At 36.6% G+C, this 23,530-nt stretch overlaps 1 protein-coding gene across 8 annotated transcripts in view; it reads right to left on the reverse strand.

The window, feature by feature from the left end:
• The window catches only part of par-1, a 262,434-nt gene that overhangs the window by 80,403 nt on the left and 158,501 nt on the right, over positions 1-23,530 (reverse strand). For all 8 annotated transcript variants that reach the window (XM_067771603.1, XM_067771599.1, XM_067771598.1 and 5 more), the window contains 4 exons: positions 16,936-17,151; positions 16,646-16,866; positions 12,371-12,652; positions 10,271-10,464 (listed from right to left, as the gene is read on the reverse strand). In XM_067771603.1, the coding sequence (XP_067627704.1) occupies positions 10,271-10,464; positions 12,371-12,652; positions 16,646-16,866; positions 16,936-17,151 (913 nt within the window). The remainder of the gene's footprint in view (positions 1-10,270; positions 10,465-12,370; positions 12,653-16,645; positions 16,867-16,935; positions 17,152-23,530) is intronic.

A 23,530-nucleotide genomic window follows, 5' to 3' on the forward strand; every position in this document is an offset into this window, starting at 1 on the left:
CGCATAACAACGTAACTCATATTTTGTTTGAAGAAAGGCCTGCTTAAGACTTTCATTTACAAAATTCCTATCTCAGAAATTTGCCAAATCACCCTACCTGAGCATAAATTCAATACATTTTGACGTGAGAATTATGACAGAAAATTCAGGGAAAGGGAGTTTTTGTAGAGTACTGAGATAGGGTATTTTTAGCAAACATATTCTAAAATAGGCGGCCGTGGTGTGATGGCAGCGTGTTCCGCCATCCATACAGAAGATCCTGGGTTAACGCCCCGGGAAAGGCAACATCAAAGTTTTAGAAACAAGTTTTTTCAATTAGAAGAACACGAGCCGGACCCGTGCGCATCTTGCGCAACCAATATAAAAGTCTCTTATCAAATATCAACAGAAATCAGAACAGATCAATCAATTAAAACTTACAGCTTGCGCTGCTATCTAGCGACTGCCGGTAATGCAGTGCAACTATTCACAATAGTGCCATAGTACAAATAGATTTCTTTGTGTGCTCACAATCGTTTATTTTTAACAAATTATTTTAATAAAATATAGCTAAGTTTGGCAAGCACTCCGAGTGAATTTCTGCCATGAAAAGCTCTCAGTAAAAATCATCTGCCTTGCAGATGCCGTTCGCAGTCGGCCTAAAACAAGTAGGTCCTATCCCGCCAATTTGTAGGAGCCCAGGATCTTCAGTGTGGTAGGCGGAGCACGCTACCATCACACCACGGAGGCCGCCAAGAAGTAGCTGTGAGGGTGCTCACTTTAACCGTGAGTATAAAAACAGATATTGATTTGCAGTACCATTTTATTTCCTGAATTTGAATAGTCAGGAGTAAACTAAGGTCAACTTAACTGCAGCGTAAACTCACACTAAGCAACTGGGCATTGGGTGACAGGGTCATACTTCAATAAAATCTATCATATATATTATTTCTAATTGCTGTTTTTATGTACGGGCCCCTTTTTCACTCTTATTTGGAATCCAAATCTGTAAATAAAGTTTTGGTTTTTAAGATGGAGCTTCGGGCTATTAGCGAGCTTTGGGCAATTTTGATTGTAGTGCTTTTGTTTAGCTATATTTTATTAAAATAATTTGCTAAAAATAAACGAGTTTGAGCACACAAAGAAATCTATTTGTACTATGGCACTATTGTGAATATTGCACTGCATTACCGGTAGTTGCTCTCATACGCCAGATATCAGCGCAAGCTGTATGTTTTAGTTGATTGACAGAACAGCTGATTTCTTTTGATATTTGATAAGACTTTTAGATTGTTTGCGCAAGATGCGCACGGGTTCGGCTCGTAAATAAGAAATAGCTGTGGGTTTAAAAAAGAAACAAAAACACAAGATGATAAGCATAAATATATCGGCTATTGCTTTGGTATAGCTATGAAATAAAAATGGTTTCATTTGAAATGAAAAAATCTTCAATTCAAAAGCGAAAAGTTTAGACTTGAAAAAGTTTTATTTGATTGCAAAAAAGTTTAATTTGATTTAGGAGGAGTTTCATTTGATTTGAAAAAAAGTTTCATTTGAATTGAAAAAGTTAAATTTAACTTGAAAAAAGTTTCAACTGATTTGAAAAAAGTTAAATTTGACCTGAAAAGGCTACATGTTTATGAAAAAACTTAACGGAATTTTATTTGGGGTTTTGGAAAATGTTGGATGAATTGATATAACGGTTTCAAGTTCGATTTTGAATGTTTGTTTTATTAAAATTTTTGGACACAGTAAAAGATTTAAAAAGGAATTCTGCAAGGAATTATTTATTTACATCGGCATGTGAGTATGTATAAATATTTTTGTGTACCTTTAACCAGTCATTTTGTATAAATTGAAGAAGAGTGCCGAACAATTTTTGTTAGCCGATTTTCTGCTTCTGCGCATTATTCAACCCAATTTTGTGTATTTGTCAATCTAACCATATTATGCAATAGTTAAAAAATCGCATATTGGAAAATTTTAAAGAAATTTTGCGCAAAATCAAATCTCTCAACAACGATAAAACTAATAATACTAATTCGATATCATTGGTTAATTCTTTAATATTTCTATTACTCGTAATGTAACAAATCAAACCAGTTCTTAAAAGCGTAGCTTTGGTACAAGCTAACATACAAAGTATGAACTGTTCAAATAACAAACTATGCAAAGGAAAAAAAGTTGCACAACAACAAAGGCATGGCTTTGGCTGAATCAGTTCATCGCAGTAGTACGAATTGAAATCCCGGTCCCGGGAGAAAAACCTTTGAAGAGATTTACAAGCTATAATCGAAACAGCTGTCGCCTTGTCTGGTCAGATGGCACGTTGTTTCAATTTCTCAAAAATTATTAAATAAATTAGAAGAAACATAAGTTCTGTTCATTAAGAACCATATAAATTTCGCACTTGCATCTTCCTGAAAAATAGCACATTGCTAAAAAAAAAATCAAAAATTGTTATTAAAAATGTTTTCACATTTTTTTAATATTTTAATTTTTAAAGATGAAGATTCCGTTTTCGTTTTTTTTTGTGCCTGAGCTCAAATACTTTCGTTTTTCAGCAGCTCGCTTCCACTCCTGGCTTTTTTACGTATCTCCTCCGGAACCAAATTTCCGTTTTAGGTTTTTTTTAGTGCCGTATCTCAATTATTTCGTGTCGCTTTTTTGGTCTCCTGAAATCGAACTTCTATCAATTTGGAGCCGTTTTGCTTTATTTTCAAATTTCATTGAGCAGGGTTTCGGTTCGTTTGCAGTCTTTTACTTTAAAATACGTTTTGGGTCCTTTGGACCTTCGCTTTTACTACTTTTGTAGTGGGGTTTGCTTTTTCTCTCGGGGTTTCGCGATCCATTTTCGGTTCTATTTAAAGCGATTTCGGTTTTTGTTTCAAGATCTCACTTTTGGCCCATGTTTTTTGGGACTTCAAGAGCTATTTTCTTTCATAACTGTTTGGGAGTTTCAGATAACAGATACTGGGATCTCTTTTGCGGTTTGTAGAGCTTAATCTACAAACCAATTTTTTATTTTTGACCAGTTCTACTTGCGCTTTTTTGTTCGAATTGGGGCTTAATTGTTTAAACGGTATTAGCAAAAATTGCGACCGTCGTTTCTGCGTTTACCTACCAAGCGCTAATTGAAAGTACCAAAAGAACTCAAATCGTTTTTCTGCTGGCCCTTTCAAAGGAGTGTGAACTAGACCCCTTAGCGCTTTGGTGCTTCGGACCTTCAGAACAAGGTTTCATGTCTTTTAGAACTATTTCCAATTCCTGTGGAACACATTTCACTTTACAATAACAAGTTAATTAAAACAAGTAAGGAAGGCTAAGTTCGGGTGTAACCGATCATTACATACTCAGTTGAGAGCTGTGGAGACAAAGTAAGGGAAATCACCATGTTGCAAAAGGAACCTAGGGTAACCCTGGAATGTGTGTGTATGACATGTGTATCAAATGGAAGGTATTAAAGAGTATTTTAAGAGGAAGTGGGCTAAAGATCTATAGATGGACGCAATTTAGGGATATCGCCATAAAGGTGGACCAGGCCTGACTCGAGAATTTGTTTGTACGATATGGGTATCAAATGAAATGTGTTAATGATAATTTTAAAAGGGAGTGGGCCTAAGTTCTACAGGTGGACGTCTTTTCGAGATATCGCCATAAAGGTGGACCAGGGGTGACTCTAGAATTTATTTTGTACGATATGGGTATCAAATAAAAGTTATTAATGAGTATTTTAAAAGAGCGTGGGCCTAAGTTCTATAGATGTACGCCTTTTCGAGATATCGCCATAAAGATGGACCAGGGGTGACTCTAGAATTTGTTTGTACGATATGAGTATCAAATGAAAGGTGTTAATGAGTATTTTAAGAGGGCGTGGGCCTTAATTCTATAGGTGGACGCCTTTTCGAGATATCTCCATAAAGGTAGACCAGGGGTGACACTAGAATTTGTTTGTACGATATGGGTATCAAATGAAAGTTGTTAATGAGTATTTTAAAAGGACGTGGGTCTTAGTTCTATAGGTGGACGCCTTTTCGAGATATCTCCATAAAGGTAGACCAGGGGTGACTCTAGAATTTGTTTGTACGATATGGGTATCAAATGAAAGGTGTTAATGAGTATTTTAAAAGGGAGTGGGTCTTAGTTCTATAGATGTACGCCTTTTCGAGATATCGCCATAAAGATGGACCAGGGGTGACTCTAGAATTTGTTTGTACGATATGAGTATCAAATGAAAGGTGTTAATGAGTATTTTAAGAGGGCGTGGGCCTTAATTCTATAGGTGGACGCCTTTTCGAGATATCTCCATAAAGGTAGACCAGGGGTGACACTAGAATTTGTTTGTACGATATGGGTATCAAATGAAAGTTGTTAATGAGTATTTTAAAAGGACGTGGGTCTTAGTTCTATAGATGTACGCCTTTTCGAGATATCGCCATAAAGATGGACCAGGGGTGACTCTAGAATTTGTTTGTACGATATGAGTATCAAATGAAAGGTGTTAATGAGTATTTTAAGAGGGCGTGGGCCTTAATTCTATAGGTGGACGCCTTTTCGAGATATCTCCATAAAGGTAGACCAGGGGTGACACTAGAATTTGTTTGTACGATATGGGTATCAAATGAAAGTTGTTAATGAGTATTTTAAAAGGACGTGGGTCTTAGTTCTATAGGTGGACGCCTTTTCGAGATATCTCCATAAAGGTAGACCAGGGGTGACTCTAGAATTTGTTTGTACGATATGGGTATCAAATGAAAGTTGTTAATGAGTATTTTAAAAGGACGTGGGTCTTAGTTCTATAGGTGGACGCCTTTTCGAGATATCTCCATAAAGGTAGACCAGGGGTGACTCTAGAATTTGTTTGTACGATATGGGTATCAAATGAAAGGTGTTAATGAGTATTTTAAAAGGACGTGGGTCTTAGTTCTATAGATGTACGCCTTTTCGAGATATCGCCATAAAGATGGACCAGGGGTGACTCTAGAATTTGTTTGTACGATATGAGTATCAAATGAAAGGTGTTAATGAGTATTTTAAGAGGGCGTGGGCCTTAATTCTATAGGTGGACGCCTTTTCGAGATATCTCCATAAAGGTAGACCAGGGGTGACACTAGAATTTGTTTGTACGATATGGGTATCAAATGAAAGTTGTTAATGAGTATTTTAAAAGGACGTGGGTCTTAGTTCTATAGGTGGACGCCTTTTCGAGATACCTCCATAAAGGTAGACCAGGGGTGACTCTAGAATTTGTTTGTACGATATGGGTATCAAATGAAAGTTGTTAATGAGTATTTTAAAAGGACGTGGGTCTTAGTTCTATAGGTGGATGCCCTTTCGAGATATCGCCCTAAAGGTGGGCCAGGGGTGACTCTAGAATTTTTGTGTACGATATGGGTATCAAATGAAAGGTGATAAGGAGTATTTTAAAAGGGTGTGGGCCTTAGTTCTATAGGTGGACGCCTTTTCGAGATATCGCCATAAAGGTGGACCAGGGGTGACTCTAGAATTTGTTTGTACGATATGGGTATCAAATGAAAGGTGTTAATGAGTATTTTAAGAGGGCGTGGGCCTTAGTTCTATAGGTGGACGCCTTTTCGAGATATCGACATAAAGGTAGACCAGGGTGTAATGAGTATTTTAAAAGGACGTGGGTCTTAGTTCTATAGGTGGACGCCTTTTCGAGATATCTCCATAAAGGTAGACCAGGGGTGACTCTAGAATTTGTTTGTACGATATGGGTATCAAATGAAAGTTGTTAATGAGTATTTTAAAAGGACGTGGGTCTTAGTTCTATAGGTGGATGCCCTTTCGAGATATCGCCCTAAAGGTGGGCCAGGGGTGACTCTAGAATTTTTGTGTACGATATGGGTATCAAATGAAAGGTGATAAGGAGTATTTTAAAAGGGTGTGGGCCTTAGTTCTATAGGTGGACGCCTTTTCGAGATATCGCCATAAAGGTGGACCAGGGGTGACTCTAGAATTTGTTTGTACGATATGGGTATCAAATGAAAGGTGTTAATGAGTATTTTAAGAGGGCGTGGGCCTTAGTTCTATAGGTGGACGCCTTTTCGAGATATCGACATAAAGGTAGACCAGGGGTGACACTAGAATTTGTTTGTACGATATGGGTATCAAATGAAAGTTGTTAATGAGTATTTTAAAAGGACGTGGGTCTTAGTTCTATAGGTGGACGCCTTTTCGAGATATCTCCATGAAGGTACACCAGGGGTGACTCTAGAATTTGTTTATACGATATGGGTATCAAATGAAAGGTGTTAATGAGTATTTTAAAAAGGCGTGGGCCTTAGTTCTATAGGTGGACGCCTTTTCGAGATATCGACATGAAGGTGGACCAGGGGTGATTCTAGAATTTGTTTGTACGATATGGGTATCAAATGAAAGGTGTTAATGAGTATTTTAAAAAGGAGTGAGCCTTAGTTCTATATGTGGACGCCTTTTCGAGATATCGCCATAAACGTGGACCAGGGGTGACTCTAGAATGTGTTTGTACGATATGGGTATAAAATTAAAGGTATTAATGAGGGTTTTGGCGGCCACCGTGGTGTGATGGTAGCGTGCTCCGCCTATCACACCGTATGCCCTGGGTTCAACTCCCGGGCAAAGCAACATCAAAATTTTAGAAATAAGATTTTTTAATTAGAAGAAAATTTTTCTAAGCGGGGTCGCCCCTCGGCAGTGTCTGGCAAGCGCTCCGATTGTATTTCTGCCATGAAAAGCTCTCAGTGAAAACTCATCTGCCTTGCAGATGCCGTTCGGAGTCGGCATAAAACATGTAGGTCCCGTCCGGCCAAATTGTAGGCAAAAATCAAGAGGAGCACGACGCAAATTGGAAGAGAAGCTCGGCCTTAGATCTCTTCGGAGGTTATCGCGCCTTACATTTATTTTTTTATTCATTTTTAATGAGGGTTTTAAAAGGGAGTGGCCCTTAGTTGTATATGTGAAGGCGTTTTCGAGATATCTACCAAAATGTGGACCAGGGTGATCCAGAACATCATCTGTCGGGTACCGCTAATTTATTTATATATGTTATACCACGTACAGTATTCGTTCCAAGATTCCAAGGGCTTTTGATTTCGCCCTGCAAAACTTTTTCATTTTCTTCTACTTAATATGGTAGGTGTCACACCCATTTTACCAAGTTTTTTTCTAAAGTTATATTTATCGTCAATAGACCAATACAATTACCATGTTTCATTCCTTTTTTCGTATTTGGTATATAATTATGGCATTTTTTTCATTTTTCGTAATTTTCGATATCGAAAAAGTGGGCGTGGTTATAGTCGGATTTCGGCCATTTTTTACACCAATACAAAGAGAGTTCAGATAAGTACGGGAACTGAATTTAGTAAAGATATATCGATTTTTGCTCAAGTTATCGTGTTAACGGCCGAGCGGAAGGACAGACGGTCGACTGTGTATAAAAACTGGGCGTGGCTTCAACCGATTTCGCTCTTTTTCACAGAAAACAGTTATCGTCCTAGGAGCTAAGCCTCTACCAAATTTCACAAGGATTGGTTAATTTTTGTTCGACTTATGGCATTAAAAGCATCCTAGACAAATTAATTATTTTTGTATTTTGCTGCACCATATCATTACTGGAGTTGAATGTTGGCATAATTTACTTATATGCTGTAAAGATATTAACTTTTCTTTTAAAATTTGAATTTAAAAAAAAAAATTTTAAAAAGTGGGCGTGGTCGTTCTCCGATTTTGCTAATTTTTATTAAGCAGACATAAAGTAATAAGAGTAACGTTCCTGCCAAAATTTCATCATGATATCTTCAACGACTGCCAAATTACAGCTTGCAAAACTTCTAAATTACTTTCATTTAAAGTGGGCGGTGCCACGCCCATTGTCCAAAATTTTACTAGTTTTATATTCTGCGTCATAAGCTCAACTCAACTACCAAGTTTCATCGCTTAATGCATATTTGGTAATGAATTATCGCACTTTTTCGATTTTTCGAAATTTTCGATATCGAAAAAGTGGGCGTGGTTATTGTCCGATATCGTTCATTTTAAATAGCGATCTGAGATGAGTGCCCAGGAACCTACATACCAAATTTCATCAAGATACCTCAAAATTTACTAAAGTTATCGTGTTAACGGACAGACGGACGGACGGACGGAAATGGCTCAATCGAATTTTTTTTCGATACTGATGATTTTGATATATGGAAGTCTATATCTATCTCGATTCCTTTATACCTGTACAACCAACCGTTATGCAATCAAAGTTAATATACTCTGTGAGCTCTGCTCAACTGAGTATAAAAATAATTAATATTTGTAAATATGTATGTACTCAATTTCGATATTTTTCTTAATATTCGAATTTTTTTGATTACTACTCTTTATTTGTTATTGAGACTATTTGATTTTGAGACTATTTTTTTTTTAAATTCCCCATTTGATTATAAATTTCACACATAGTGGTACTTTTAAGGAACGTCTACAGACTTAATATAGAAAGTCGGGGAGGGACTATTTTATTCGTTCATTCGAATAACACTATTCGAATGTCTTAGCTTACTATTCGAGTACCGTATCACTCGAATTCCTTGCTACTCGAGTAATGCTTAGTATTTTTTTTTTGTAAATCACTATTCGAATAGTTGTATTTGTATAGAGGTATTCGAATACTAAGATAATCAAAGAGTAAGCTATTGTTGGAATAATTAGCTGTAATTCGAATTATTTGAAACGAATGATATTTTTCGTTTATTCGAAAACAATCCCACTACTAATACAAAGGTATAGACGTTGAATATAGAAATTTGTATTATACTTTGTACCAAATTATTATGTGTTGCAGTACATATGTACTTACATTCGTAATTTTTGTCATTTGAAGGAAGTCTTTATTTGTCTTTATTATTGTAATTTTTTGTATGTGACCTTTATATGTTTTTCTTTTTTTTTTTTTTTTGTAACTTCAATTCAAATTTATACTCACAATGTTTATTCACAACTTCAACATTTGTTGTTGGTTGGCTCGTGCTTGAGTTTTTTTCGACTATAGTGTTTACATTGTTTCAAATTAGTCAGAAATACTTAAAATTTATTTATTTATGTTAATTTAAATAATGCAATTAAAGTTGGGCATATGAAAAAAAAAACAATATTTGTATGCAAAAAGAAAATTTAATCATACACATGTTTGAAGCTATTTTAGTACAACAACAACGATAAAAATAGAAATTACATATGTAAACTGAACTAAAAATGTATGTACGATTATTAGGGTGGGTCGATTTGTATAAACGAAAGTTAACCGATATCGCGCCATCGATTTTTCGATAGGATTTGGGCTCAGGAAAAGAAGTTCCACTACGCATACCCAAAAAAAATAATTTTCGAGCCTGCGAAATTTATTTTTTTTTACTTTTTTCGACTTTGATTTTTAAAGTTTTTTTTCAACCCCTACTAAAAAAATTTTCATATGTATACCCTGTCCGACCCAAAAATGTCCGCTAAAAACGTTGGCGATAACAGTTTTTTGAAAAAAAAAAAAAATTTATAAAAATAAAAATATTTTTTTTTTATATTTATAAAAATTATTATTTTTTTTTTCAAAACACTGTTATCGACAACGTTTTTAGCGGACATTTTTGGGTCGGACAGGGTATACATGAAAATTTTACAATCAAATGAAAATTGTTTAGTAGGTCATGAAAACAACCTTAAAAATCAAAGCAGAAATAAGTAAAAAAAATGAAATTTCGCAGGCTCGAAAATTATTTTTATTTTTTTGGGTATGCGTAGTGGAACTTTTTTTTCTTGACCCCTAATCCTATCGATGGCTCGATATCAGTTAATAAATCGATCCAGTCTAACGAGTATATATACTTGGGGCACAACATTTAACCTTCCTTTTTCGTTACGTTGAAGAAAACGCATATGTATATTTTTAAATCGCAAATAATTTTTTATATATTTATATATACGCCATACATTTAAAAAATAAAATTTTTACTTGTCAACATATACAAGTAATATATACATATATATACAAAATTTACATAGTTTGGCATCTAAAAAAAATTGCTGAATTCAATCAAAGAACAAAATCAGCGCAATTACAATTCATTCAATTTGTTTATATTCCATTGCCTCATTCAAAATTAAAGATGAACTATAGATAATACTGTTTTTTTTGTTTTTGTTGGGTAGTTTAAAATGCATGCAGGGCTTTTAATTAAAGGGTATAAAACAACTATCTACATACATACATATATATTAAGTTAATTTAATATTTTGTGTACAGTACCCGTCTTACCTATCCGTTTGGGGTCGGCTAGATCTTGTTTTGGTTCGATATAAGGTTTTAATTCATCATCTTCAAACCCCATATTCATCCATTTATCACTCATAATGGTTTCCAGACTGGCACGTTTAGCTGGATTCAATACAAGGAATTTACGAAGTAAATTTTCACAGTCAGTTGACATATAGAATGGAATTCTGTTGGAGAAAATAAAAATGTATTAAAACATAAAAACAGAGTGGCATCATTTATAATGGCCGCATGCTTGACTTCCTTTTGTAAACGTGCATTATTTTTGCCTTTTGAAGAAGCAATAAGACACACGGGCGGTAAAAATAATACAAAAAGTTCTGCAAATTAAAAAATGATCATGTCTATTCCTTTGCCTATTTGTTATCTCATCTGCTTAAATTGCTGCTGTGATTGATTGTGCAGCATTTATTTACTGGCGGCATGGTGACGTTTAGAAACTGCTAATATTCGCCAAAATATCAATGGCAGGTAAAGAAATTGTATCAATTTATTCGTTGCTGTCCATAAGACCCAACTTTTCTGGAGAGACCCGACAGCAAGTTTTGTACAACGGTTTTATCACAATCTTTTTACTTCTGTAACTTTTTTATTGATTTACATATTTTAAAAAGTTTTGCTTTCATCAGAGCCCAATATCGCACAATTGGCCCAAAATAATGTACATAAGGTTGAATGCGCTGGAACCAGATACGGCTTATATAAAGCCGGATCATTAAGACGACGTAGGAAAGCCAGAAGAGGTTTGTGAATATACAATTTCGCGTAAATTTCTACATTTAAGATTCCCATTGAAGCGAACGGCGTAAATTTATGGACGCATTTACAAATGACTTTCCAAATCCGAAGCTTTCTGCCAAACTTTTTCATCTGCATGGTTTTTTCCGAATAAGGTAGGCCCCCTCTCCATACTACAAGTAGTAGAACTGAGAACGGAGTACCTGAAAATGTTCTCAGTTCATTTTCAAATACGATTCGTCGAGAAATTTTTTTTTTTGTAAACCAAATCGGTCCCATAGAGCTTACGTGCAAGAGAGATGCATCTTGACGTCTGTTTTTCACTTCGTTTTGGAACTTTTTTCTGTTTGCACTTTTTAATACCATTTCTTGCTTGAGTCGCGTGACATATGTATGTGCTTTTAGCTACTTTGGCTAAATATCTTCTGACATGTAACAACCTTTCCTAATTATGTATAGAACATTATTCTCTAACTGGGCGTCTGCTGACCCCTCTGGTTAGCCATTTCTTGGTTTGTCGTTTACTATGCAACCTTCCTTGAAGCGCAACATAGTGTTACATATACGATGATCCTGTGAGTTTCGCCAGCTTTTTGTAACTAACATTGGGATAATTCGTCCAAATGTACAAGAAAAATTTTCGTAGCTCTTCGTTAGTATTGTAACGAATTTAGGGAATTCCGCTTATTCCCAACCTTCTGCTAACGTTCGAATCGCTAAACTGTTGAATAAATAACTCCAATATTCAATATTGCAAAATGGTCTTTATTAGTCTACTTTGAGAGTACTTCACAATACCACTCATACTTCACAGCCAATAGCGTTCTTAAATCAAAACTGATTACTGATTACTCAGATTGTGCTGCTTTTATATTCTCCGTTGCTTCATTAGCATATTTCTACTAAAGTCTAGATGTTTCGCCTTCTATAACTGCTGTATCTCCTGTTTGGTAATTGAGCTACATATATGCGTGTGTATGTATGAGTAACACTTCGGCTGATGACTATATCTGTGTGTGAGTTATCTCTTCGTGGCCTTGTATATATGTGTGTAAATGATGCTTGATGAGAGTACACAAGAGTGGCAGCTTGCTTTATTGTTGTTGTGCATTTATTTACTTAGTATCAGATTAGTGATGCTAATATTCGTCACAGTATTAATTTTTCTCATTGTTGAAGGCTTGAATTCATAAGGGTATACATATATTTTTGAAAATATAATGAAACACCAATTCAAAAAAGATTAATTCAAAGCGTACTATGTCATTATTAAAAAAACGTATTTGCAGAACTTTCTGTATCAGTCCTTAGTAATAGTTTTTCTCGACAACTTACCTATATTTGCCTCTGAGCACACGTTCACGCAGCTCTCTTAATGTGGAACCATCAAATGGCAATGAACCACTTACTAATGTGTATAAAATCACACCCAATGACCAAACATCCACCTCCGGGCCATCATATTTCTTTCCCTGAAATAATTCAGGTGCAGCATATGGTGGACTGCCACAAAATGTGTCCAATTTTGAACCGGGCGTAAACTCGTTTGAGAAACCAAAGTCAGCAATTTTTATATTTAATTCACTATCCAACAATAGATTTTCAGCTTTCAAATCCCTTTAAAAGAAAACGATTTAAAATCAACTAAAATACAGTAAGCAAATAATAAACAAATTTATAATAATTGTTCTTTTTTTTCAGAGTCGAAAAAGTCCGGGTCAAAAAATTTTCCTAGGTGAAAACGTTTGAGTTCTCAGGTATCCCTATATAGCAATATCATGTCCAATCATGCATCCTTTATATTTTTCGAACTTTTTCCATAAAAGTCCACCTATAAAAGTAAAATCTGTATTTTTATTTTTTGAGTCCGATAGAACTAGTTAAACTCGGACTTTTAATAATAAAAGTCCGGAAATAAACAAACAAACGGCTTATCCGATTTAGAAAAAAAATTATTTCAGATACATTAACATTTTGAAATCTTCACGAATTTGGTATACTAGCTTATCTTGAAAATGGGCGAAATCCAACGACAATTACGCTCACTGTTCAATATCGAAAGTTTCGAAAAACGGTAAAAATGCGATAAATCATTACCAAGGATCGATAAGGTGATGAAACTTGATAGTTGGGTTGACTTTATGACAAAAACTAGAAATTTGGAAAGAAGGTTTAAGAGTTTCGCAACCCGTAAATCAAAATCCATTCAAGGTATCATGAACACTACAGACTCATTCAGTCGTATGTGAAGTCCTCATGGACCCGCCAGTTCAACCAATGTTGAATTTTTGCATGGTGTTTGTCCTTGCTATTATATATACACTAACAAAATTGGTTAAAAAAAAAAAAATTCAAAGTCTAAAAGCAACAAAAAAATTGCCCCACAGCGGGCTAGGGGGTTAGAATATACCCGCGGAAGGTATGCCTGTGCTAAGAGGCGACTAAAACACCAAATAGATTCAAGGAGTTATGTACAGCAACCCAATTGTCAACCTCACCTATCCGTGGCGAATCCTATTTCATTAATAGCCGAGGCTCTGGCGACCCCGAACTCCTCATGGATCTAGGGGTGGAAGGGCGGTATGGCCTAGAAGGTCGCATGTGATAAAAAATCGTTCCCGAGATGGTCGGGCTTGGTACGGGAACGTACCGGATCTGCATCTGGCAAAGGATCATCAACATCGATAACACTCCCCAAGGCCTTCGGGGAGTGTCCTTATCGCTACAACAACAACAAAAACAACAACAACAAAATTTAATATATTTGCGGTATAGAACTAAATTATACAGATATTTCACCTCAGTAGTGGTAATGGTGTAGCAAGTTTCGACAATGTGAGACTCACTAAGTTGTTTATATCTCTAAACAGGCTGACGATGGGAATACTAACTGAATACTGCCTTCTGGCGTGACGTGCTTCTCAGTTAGGCCTCGTTAGTAACAGCAGATGTAGGAAGTGCGAGCTGCAGGAAGAAATAGTTGAGTACGTTCAATATACGTGTCCTGCGCTCGCGATGTAAAAGCTCCAGCTACTGGGGGTGGCAGAGTTGCAAGATCTCGAGACAGCAATTAAGTTAGGTCATAGAAAATATCACTATAGACACATTCAGACTATGTGTCTACGAGCCTGACCCGTGCGCATCTTGCGCAACCAATATAAAAGTCTCTTATCAAATATCAACAGAAATCACCTGTTCTATTAACTTACAGCTTGCGCTGCCATCTAGCGTGTAATAGCACCTGCCGGTAATGCAGTGCAAATATTTACAATAGTGCCATAGTACAAATAGATTTGTTTGTGTGCTCACAATCGTTTATTTTTAACAAATTATTTTAATAAAATATAGCTAAACAAAAGTACTACGACCAAAATTGCTCAAAGCTCGCTAATAGCCCGAATCTCCATCTTTACAACCAAAACTTTATTTATAGATTTGGATTCCAAATAAGAGCGAAAAAGGGTTCCGTGCATAAAAACCGCAATTAGAAAAAATATATATATGAGGTCTCTGGCCAGTTCAACCTTTTTGTCCTTTCTAATAAAAACAAAAACCAATTAAAACCTGAATTTTAATATCCGGCTATTCAAAATGTAAATTTTTGGGCTAGCATTTAAAACAGCGAAGTTTCCAAACACATAGCAATAAAGAGCGCATAGAATAAACATCTTCGTAGACATTATCTACTGCAAACTTCTATTGCATGAATCTCTGTCTGAAAAATATTGGAGTAGCATCGAATAAGTATCGATTTCTTGAAATTCGGCCAAAATATGCCTGTTCTCGTTGTTGCGTCATCAAATTTTGATCCAGCCATGAACCTCTGACCTCTGAATCAGGGACAGTATATGGATTCTCTGTTTCAAACAACAAAAATTTCGTAAGATTCTGAGCGTAGGGGCCATTGCACATTACGTAGTTGCAAACGGAATTTTCTGTGAATTTTCTTATGACTTTCATATGCCCTGTAATTTTTCTGCTCTTTAATTCAGAGATATTTTTAAGTCTTCGTGCAGGAAGTGTTACCACTTTCTCTATTAGAATAGGGAAGAGAGGTATTCCCACTAAGGAACTAAGTGCATCAGTAGTGGACGTTCTCATAGCATCAATTACGCCAATACAAACTATTCGATGCCACGTCGCCTTATGCCGTACTAATAATTTAGGTTGGGTTAGGTTAGGTTCAAGTGGCTGCCGTCCGCATCGGAGCGACACACTTAGGCTTTTATAGGCCCATTGTGAAACCACACGTATTTGTTCCTACTCTCCTAATCAAACCACTTCGTTGAGTTTGTGAAGCTAACTAAGCGTCGTATATTGACCTCAGCTATATCAGTCATATCTACAAGAAACATCTTGCCCATGAAACGTTCCTTTTTCTACCGAGCGCTGGACATTCGCAAAGTAGATGCCTAACAGTTTAACGCTCTTCTTCGTTGGTGCAGTTTCTACAGTAATCATTAAATGGAGCGCCAATCCTTTCCGCATGCGGTCCAATACAGATGTGACCAGTGAGAAGATCCACAACTAAGGAAAGATCCCTCTTACGGAGGGTGAGAAGCTCACGCGATCTCTTCTCATTCCATTCTGGCCATGTGAGTTTTGCCGTGGGGCATCCATCATGATGCTTCAATAGAGCATCCTTTATCTTGAGCTTGCAGGTGGAGAGTGGCATGCCCAACCTTTTCCAGGATGGCGAAAGTGGAAGGGAGGTACCCTTTCTCGCAAGCTCATCCGCCATCTCATTACCTGGTATGCCCCTATGCCCCGGAACCCATACCAGATGCAGTGTAAACTGTTCAGCCATCACGTTAAGTGATATGCGACAGCCTACTACAGTTTCAGAATTACTTGTGACAGAGTCAAGGGCTTTCAGCGCTGCTTGACTGTCTGAGAAAATATAAATGTGTCACTGAGAGACTACCTTCTGCCTTAGGTGGTCCACAGCGTCTTGTATGGCTACAACTAGGCTTGAAATATGCTGCAGTGATCCGGAAGGCGAAAAGATCTTTGTATGTTCAATCGTTCCGAATATACACCCCTCCGATCCTGTTTTCCAGTTTAGATCCATCTGTGTACATCTGAATGCTGTCAGTGGGCCAATATGTGTCATTCACCCACTGTTTCCTCTCAGGGATTAATATCTCGTATCCTTTGTTAAATTTGGTATGTGGTTTGCAGAAATCTGTCCATTCTGGTAAGCAGAATCTGTCTAAAATCTCAGTATGGATGCAGTGAGACCATGTGGTCAGTTTCCTCAGCCTAATACCTGCACATGCTGAATATTTAATGCCTACTATATCTATGGGTCGTAGGTTCAGTATTACATTCATAGCCTCCGTTGGAGTTGTGCGGATGGCTCTGCTTATGCACAATAGTCAACAGATCTTTGCACCTTTTGAAGAGCAAGAACCGTCGAGGATCTATTCAGGGCGGGCCACCATACCGCCACCCCGTGTAGCAATATTAGCCTAACTATGGCCGTGTATATCCAATGCACGATCATAATATGTCATACCCCATTACCGTCCAATTGCCCCTTTACATGTGTAGAAGGCAACCCTGGCCTTTCGGACACACTCTGTGGTATTTTGTGTCCTAATAATTTACCTGTGTATAATTCTTTTTTGATGACAATACTGCACAGCTGATACAATTTGCCTAAATTTTACACGTGCTTCCTTCTCCTTCATACGTCCATGTAAAACAAGATAATCGAATACTTCGCCACCGGACGCATACTCCATAACCAAATATAATGTCTTTTCGGTTTCGATAACTTGAAAAAGTTTAACAATGTTTGGATGATCGAGCATTTTCATAATTCTCACCTTGAAAAAAAAAAAAATAAGCAAATTTCAATCAAAAAATATGTAAGTAAATATAATAACAAAACTTACTTCTCTAAAAAGTTTTTGCAGAGATCCCGGATTTAATTGGGTTTTGTCAATAATTTTAATAGCCACTTCTTTACCAGTTGGCAAATGCTTAGCTAATTTAACTTTAGCGAAATTGCCTTTTCCGATCGTTTTTATAAGCTTATATTTTCCAATATGCTCCTCTGTGGCACGCCAACGCATTGGTGCACTGCTACGCAGTTGCATATTAGGTGAGCCCTAAAACATAAATAATTTTTCAAATTAAAATTTTTTTGAAATTTTTGATTATTTTAGAATATTTATTTAACATTGTATGTGACCCGGTCTATGAAAAGGTGGCTTATGACTCAAAAAAAATTACTACTACTAAGAAACTGAGGAAATGCATTGTTTATCTTTAACAGCTGTTTCTCGCAATTTCTTTTTCGAGTCATAAGCCACCTTTTCATAGACCGGGTCACATATAATTATGAGTATAATATCTTTATTAGTTATACAATAAAATAGCTTAGTATCCAGAAATTAATTATTGCCATTATTCATTAAATTGCTTCTATAGCTCAGTGGTGCACAACGCCCGCAGAGCTTCGAATACAAACGCAACTTGTCTTGTAGTAGTGTGTGTTTACATGGATAATGTTTGAGCATAGAATTCACCCATAAGATGTTCACTGCTTGTAGTACAATCAGTTGCTGCGCTCATCTGAATACAAGTAAACGACGAATAGTTTTCCGATGATCTACGGAGCTCTCGAGTGCATCACTGATTTAATTGTTTCTAGTGCTACAACTCTAGCTTTCAAACTTACACAAACGACGACGCTACTATAATTTATCGCGATATATTTTAGTATAGTTACATTTTTGTAAATACCTAGCAGTTGTTCCGTAATTATTAATGTGTCAATAGCATTTCTTTATTTTCCTACTTCATAAGCATCTCGTTGAAAAGTGTACGGAAAATCAAATTAGTTTATTAATTTGTTATTCTATTAACTTGATGAAAGTAAATGTTTTTTTTTTTTTTTATCATTTTTTATTGCTATTCTTGACATCCTTCCATTGGATCTAGCTGTTCATCGAGCGGCGGCAACGTCAGCGCTGCGCCTAAGGCAGTTGTCGTGTTGGAACAACAAGACCACAGGACAATCTAGTATACTAAACAAATACAGTTTTCTTCCTCTTTGCACGGATCGCTGTGCGACCACAACAGTTGCGGAAACCAACTTTAAGATAAACATTCCCAGTAGGGATGACTGGACGGTGTCGGATAGGTGTCTTGCTATGGACAGCAGCATTTCCATATAGACGGACGCCTCCAAGCTAAACGGTAGAGTTGTAGGTGGAGTGTACTCAAGGGACCTTGAGGACCAGCTCTCCTTCAGACTACCTGACCACTGCAGTGTATTCGAGGCAGAAGTTTCAGCTATCATGGAAGCCGCAGGTAGGATAGGGACACACAATTTCGGCAAAGAAATCTATATTTTCAGCGACAGCCAGGCTGCCATAAAATCTCTTGTCTCCTACTCGTTCAATTCTGAACTAGCACTAAACTGTCGCCGATCTTTTCAAGTGATGGTCCAACAGAATCGTGCACATGTCGATTCTTCCCGACCAAGAACGCTTAGGTAAGCCCCTGTCCACATGCAAGCTAATGCTAAAAGAACACATTCACCGTCAAGCCGACGAAGGATGGCTACAAACACTGGGGTGTCGAACATCGAAGGAAACCTGGCCAAAATGGGATCCTAAAAGATCCCTTCACGTTTACAACCTAAGTAGGGATACAATTTCCATGCTTGTGGGGCACTAACTGGTCACTGTCTTGCAGGTCGGCATGCAGAAAGGTTAGGAGCGCCTTATTGTCGATGCTGCAGGGGTTGTAAAGAGAATGAGGAAAGGTAATGGTGTATTTTCGTGGTATCACAACGGGACTAATATCACTTGCTTAAGTGTGCCCACGGGCAGCCATCTCAACCTAACCTAACTTAATGTTAATTTCATATGGCTTAGGTAAATTTATCAATCTTTTCTTATAAAATATCGGGAGTTGGGCTAGCTTAAGATGGCCCAACCAACCCAAATTTAAGCTAACCCAAACTGCCATATTAAAAAAAAAAAATTTATAAATTTAACTAACGCTCTCGTTTTTTGATTGGCTAAAAAGGTTGGGCTAGCTTAAGAGGCTTAGTCCTGGATTGGAGTTTTACCGTTTGGTCGCCATACAAATTCTGGTAACACTATAGTCACATTCAGTCTATGGGATAAATTATTAGTGCCAAATTTTTCGTTCGCCGCTGTAAAATGGTATTTTTATTCTTCCTAAATACACTTTCTTTACAAACCCATGTATGGAAATGCAACAAAAATATTATTAGTTGTAGCTGCAATGTATTTGGGTCGAATATTAATTGGCAATGTGCGCCGGTTGTAATTTATTATTATTCTAGCAAAAGAATCAGTCATACATACCAATGAGCTTAGTTCAAATACAAATAGAGTTTCCAGTGACTGCAAAAACCGTTTGGGTTTATGATAATTTTTATTAAAATAAATAGCTAAATAATAATGTTCAACAAAAAATACTTTCAACATTCCAACTTTTTTTTTTTTTAATAAATTATTCAGAACTGTTAAAATTTCTTTAATATTATTAATCAATTATTTATGTTCAAAATTTTCAAATAATTAGCATAAAAGCACCCCTACATTTAGTGATTAATCAATTAAACAATAATCATAAAACCAAAAATAATCAAACAATAAAAATAATCACCTAAAATAAAGACAAAAGCTAATAGATTTCAAAATTACTGAAACGGATTCTTATTAAAAAATCTAGGCAATATGATAAATAAAATAGCATGACTAAAATTGCCGGAAGTAAAATTCAAAGTGCATGTTCTAATCAATTAAAAATCATCACCAAAACAACAAACATACAGATCCATATGACGCATCTATTACTATGTAAATAAATTTCATTAGGGTGCATATACAAACTCAACTTTATTTCTTTGCAGTATGACTTAAACTCAGTATTTTGAAATAATGATTAACCGTATTGCACTAAAGACACAATAAGAAAATATACTTCAATTACTTAATTTATTTGATTGATTAGACTGTATGACAACGCATAACGCATAATACAAGATCTGCATCTTCAGATTTTTAAATAGATCTTCAAATTCCAGGACATTTAACACCGTCTTTCAAGGGTTTGATCATAAAGACCTTTCTTGCTTACAATAGTGTTTTAGCTGCTAGAGTTTAAGACCCGACCGCCCATTATCATCAACCCCACAGAGGTTAAAGAAAAGGCCAGCCCTTTCAAGTCAATTGACCCAAACGGTAGATATGGCCATGCCAATGCTGAAACATCTTGGCGATGAGGGTGTAAGCTACCTGATGCACGTTTTCAGCTTGTCGTCGAAGTCCTTTGTCATTCCAAAACAAAGCCTGAAGAACTAGCTAACGAGGGTGTGACATGTCGACTGATCTCACTTCTCTCGCCAGTAGCGAAGACATTGGAAATCGTGCTGCTTACTCATTTCACTGCGAATCTTCCTTGTGCCGCCCATTAGCATGGCCTTCGAAAAATGAATAGCAATGAACACCCAAATAAATTACGGACTTGACCTGCCAAAAGCTTTTGATATAGTCAACCACGACACGCTACTCCAGAAAGAAGGTTCACCCCTTTTCCCTTGTCTAAAAAGACCTGCAGAATCAAACAAATGGCGCGATAGGGTGGTGTTCTATGCCCACTTCTGTTTAATTTCAATATATCAAAGCTGCGTGCCCCACCAGAAGGAGTGATTGATGTATCATTTCCTTTGCCGAAGATTGCACGATAATGGCAACAGTACCTGGCTCTTCAATAGACCAATTAATTTTTAAAATAAATAGCTATCGCCCCCGTCTTTCTGGATTCTTCGCCTCGCGCGGCCTGGTACCGACTACCAACTTACGACGTGAGAGGAACAGCTGACGCAAATATTGAAATACTCAAGTCGCATGCCTCATTACGCGTCGCCAGTTTGGCGCCTGACCTAAATCAAAACACCCACTGCAATATACTGCTCCTAGAACTGCCACGAGACGTCTTCTTATGACCTCAGAACATCAACATAAAAGAGCATAATGATATACTGAACAGACATTGCATCCGATATGTCCCCACATGACATCAACGATAATTTCAATTGCAATGTGGAAGCAACGCCTCTAAGAGCAACATTGCGATAGTCCAAACCTGTTCAGACTGCTTGTTTCTTTGGACAATTATTATGGGACTTTGATGACAATGTGTTAGTGGTCACACTTATTGAATGGGGCGAGGCAATGTAGATAAAACAACATCCCGCGAAAAGCGAAATCGTCTTTTAGTTCAATAAGATAAAAATAAGCATGTGGAGAGAATATTGTGACGAATGTTATCATCACTAAGCGATACTAGTATCACTAAGCCAATACTAGTTATGCAGCCACTCGTTTGTACGTAAACAAATCAATCATCATGTACACATATACATACAAGGCAGCAGAGAGATACTCACAAACGCATGTCATCATCAGCCGAAGAAGTACTCACATATACACACGCATATGGATACAAACTACAAATATACATGTATATGCTGGTAACCAAGCATGAAGTTCATGAAATTACTAGACCCGAGGAGAAATGGGTGAACGAGGAAACCGAGAGTATAAAAGCAGAGCAACCTGAGTATTAAGGGAGCAGTTTGATTTAAACACGCAATTAGTTGTGAAGTACACTCAAAGTAGTCTAGTAAAGACCATTTTGCATTATTGAATATTGGAGTTATTTATTCAACAGTTTAGCGATTCGAACGTTAGCAGAAGGTTTGGAATAAGCGGAATTTCTCTAAATTCCTTCCAATATGTTAATTAGCTAGTTGCACACGCTGGCTGGCTCTCGATGGCACACAAAACATCACTTTGGCTCCATTTGGCAGAGCTATCTTTAAGTTGCGTTGGCTTCGCAATGACGCACACTCAAAGAAAACGATTCAACAATCGTTCGGAATTCAATCATTGCCACTAATAATTTACTGAATTGTATTGAGTAAAGTTTATGATGTTGTGCTTCTTTGGCTCAACCAGTTAAAGTTTGTGTGAAGATGAATTTCGAACACAGAAGATGTGTCAGTGATATGTTGTTCCTCAGTATTAAAATTTGTACTCATATCCTTCCAAGTTACTGTCGCCGCTGCAGATGTATTGAGAAGGTGGAAAGCTGTTCCGCTTGTCAGTTTCTCTCATTCGCAGGGTCGCGATAACGGTTCTTTCCTTCGCTACCAAATCAAGTGTTGGTAGGCAGGATAGCCTCTGTTGGAGTGGAGACAAAAGCGCCGATAATACAGAATTCTTCTGGACCTCCTCCTTTTGTACGCATTTGGGGTTCGTGACAAATTGATTTTATTTTTTTTTTTGTTCCTTTCTTAACTCGATCCGCTATATTGTCACTCCAGAGTAGTTTCTTGTTCGGAACGACTCCCCGATAATTGACTTTATCGCTGAGAACCAAGATTTCGCCGTACACTTTGTAGGGTAAAGACTCGGCGTTTTTTACCCTCTTTTGAAGGGGAACAGCTTAGTTTTCTCCGGGTTGACTCCGAATCCAGAGCTTCTTGCTCAGTTACATACTGTTAATAAAGCGGTCTCAAATAGATTGCAGAGTTTGTGGAAATTTTCCCCCCGTAATAACACAATTCTCGTCCGCGTCCTCCACTTCCTCCACTTCCTTAAGTTGAAGTAGTCGGTATGACCTGTAACATTAAAGAACAATTGCAAGCTCTATATTAACTATTTGTTTTGAGAAGTTTCGTCCTGAGTTGGAAACATCCTACCCCCAGACTATGACAGTGAGATTGTAGTTTTGAAATGAAAATATAACTTTTTAACGTTTTAGTATTTACTTGTCTTTTTAGTATAAACTTGTGAAAATGCTAATACATATATTTAGTTATTAAATACATATTATGTATGTATGCTCGAAAGTTAAGTTGTATAATAATTTTGCTAAGTTTTGGTAGTTCATATGCAGGGAATTAGTAACATTCCTATACAAAGCGCTTGTTAAATACATAAATTCAAACATATGTCGTATGTGTTTGTATGTATGTATATGGAAAAATGAGATTAAATATATTTACATACGTACATATGCAGCTAATGATTGAAAGTTGGTTTATTTTTTTAAAGTTTTGCCTTTATACACTTTCCGCGTCAGTGAAAAAGATTAGATAATAAAATGTATCTTCATTCCAACAACAAGCATTATAATTAAAATTATTTAATATGTATGCTTTCACCTATGTGGTATGTTCATATACAGCAGTGTTCACATAAATAGAACAGCATTCACAACTGCATTTATTTTTAACTTTTTTATTAATTTTGAATTTAAATCAAATGTCAATGCCGACGACAGGAATATATGTAGGTTCAGCATTTGAATCAAATTTCACAGAAAATCAAAAAATTTTATAAAACTGTTATCAAAATATTTAACTTTTTTATATGTATGCTAATTAAATAAATATAAATAATATTCATTTTATAATTACCAACGGAAGCATTGCTA

This window comes from Eurosta solidaginis, chromosome 3 (assembly GCF_040869045.1).
Source record: "Eurosta solidaginis isolate ZX-2024a chromosome 3, ASM4086904v1, whole genome shotgun sequence".
NCBI classification, from domain to species: Eukaryota; Metazoa; Arthropoda; class Insecta; order Diptera; family Tephritidae; genus Eurosta; species Eurosta solidaginis.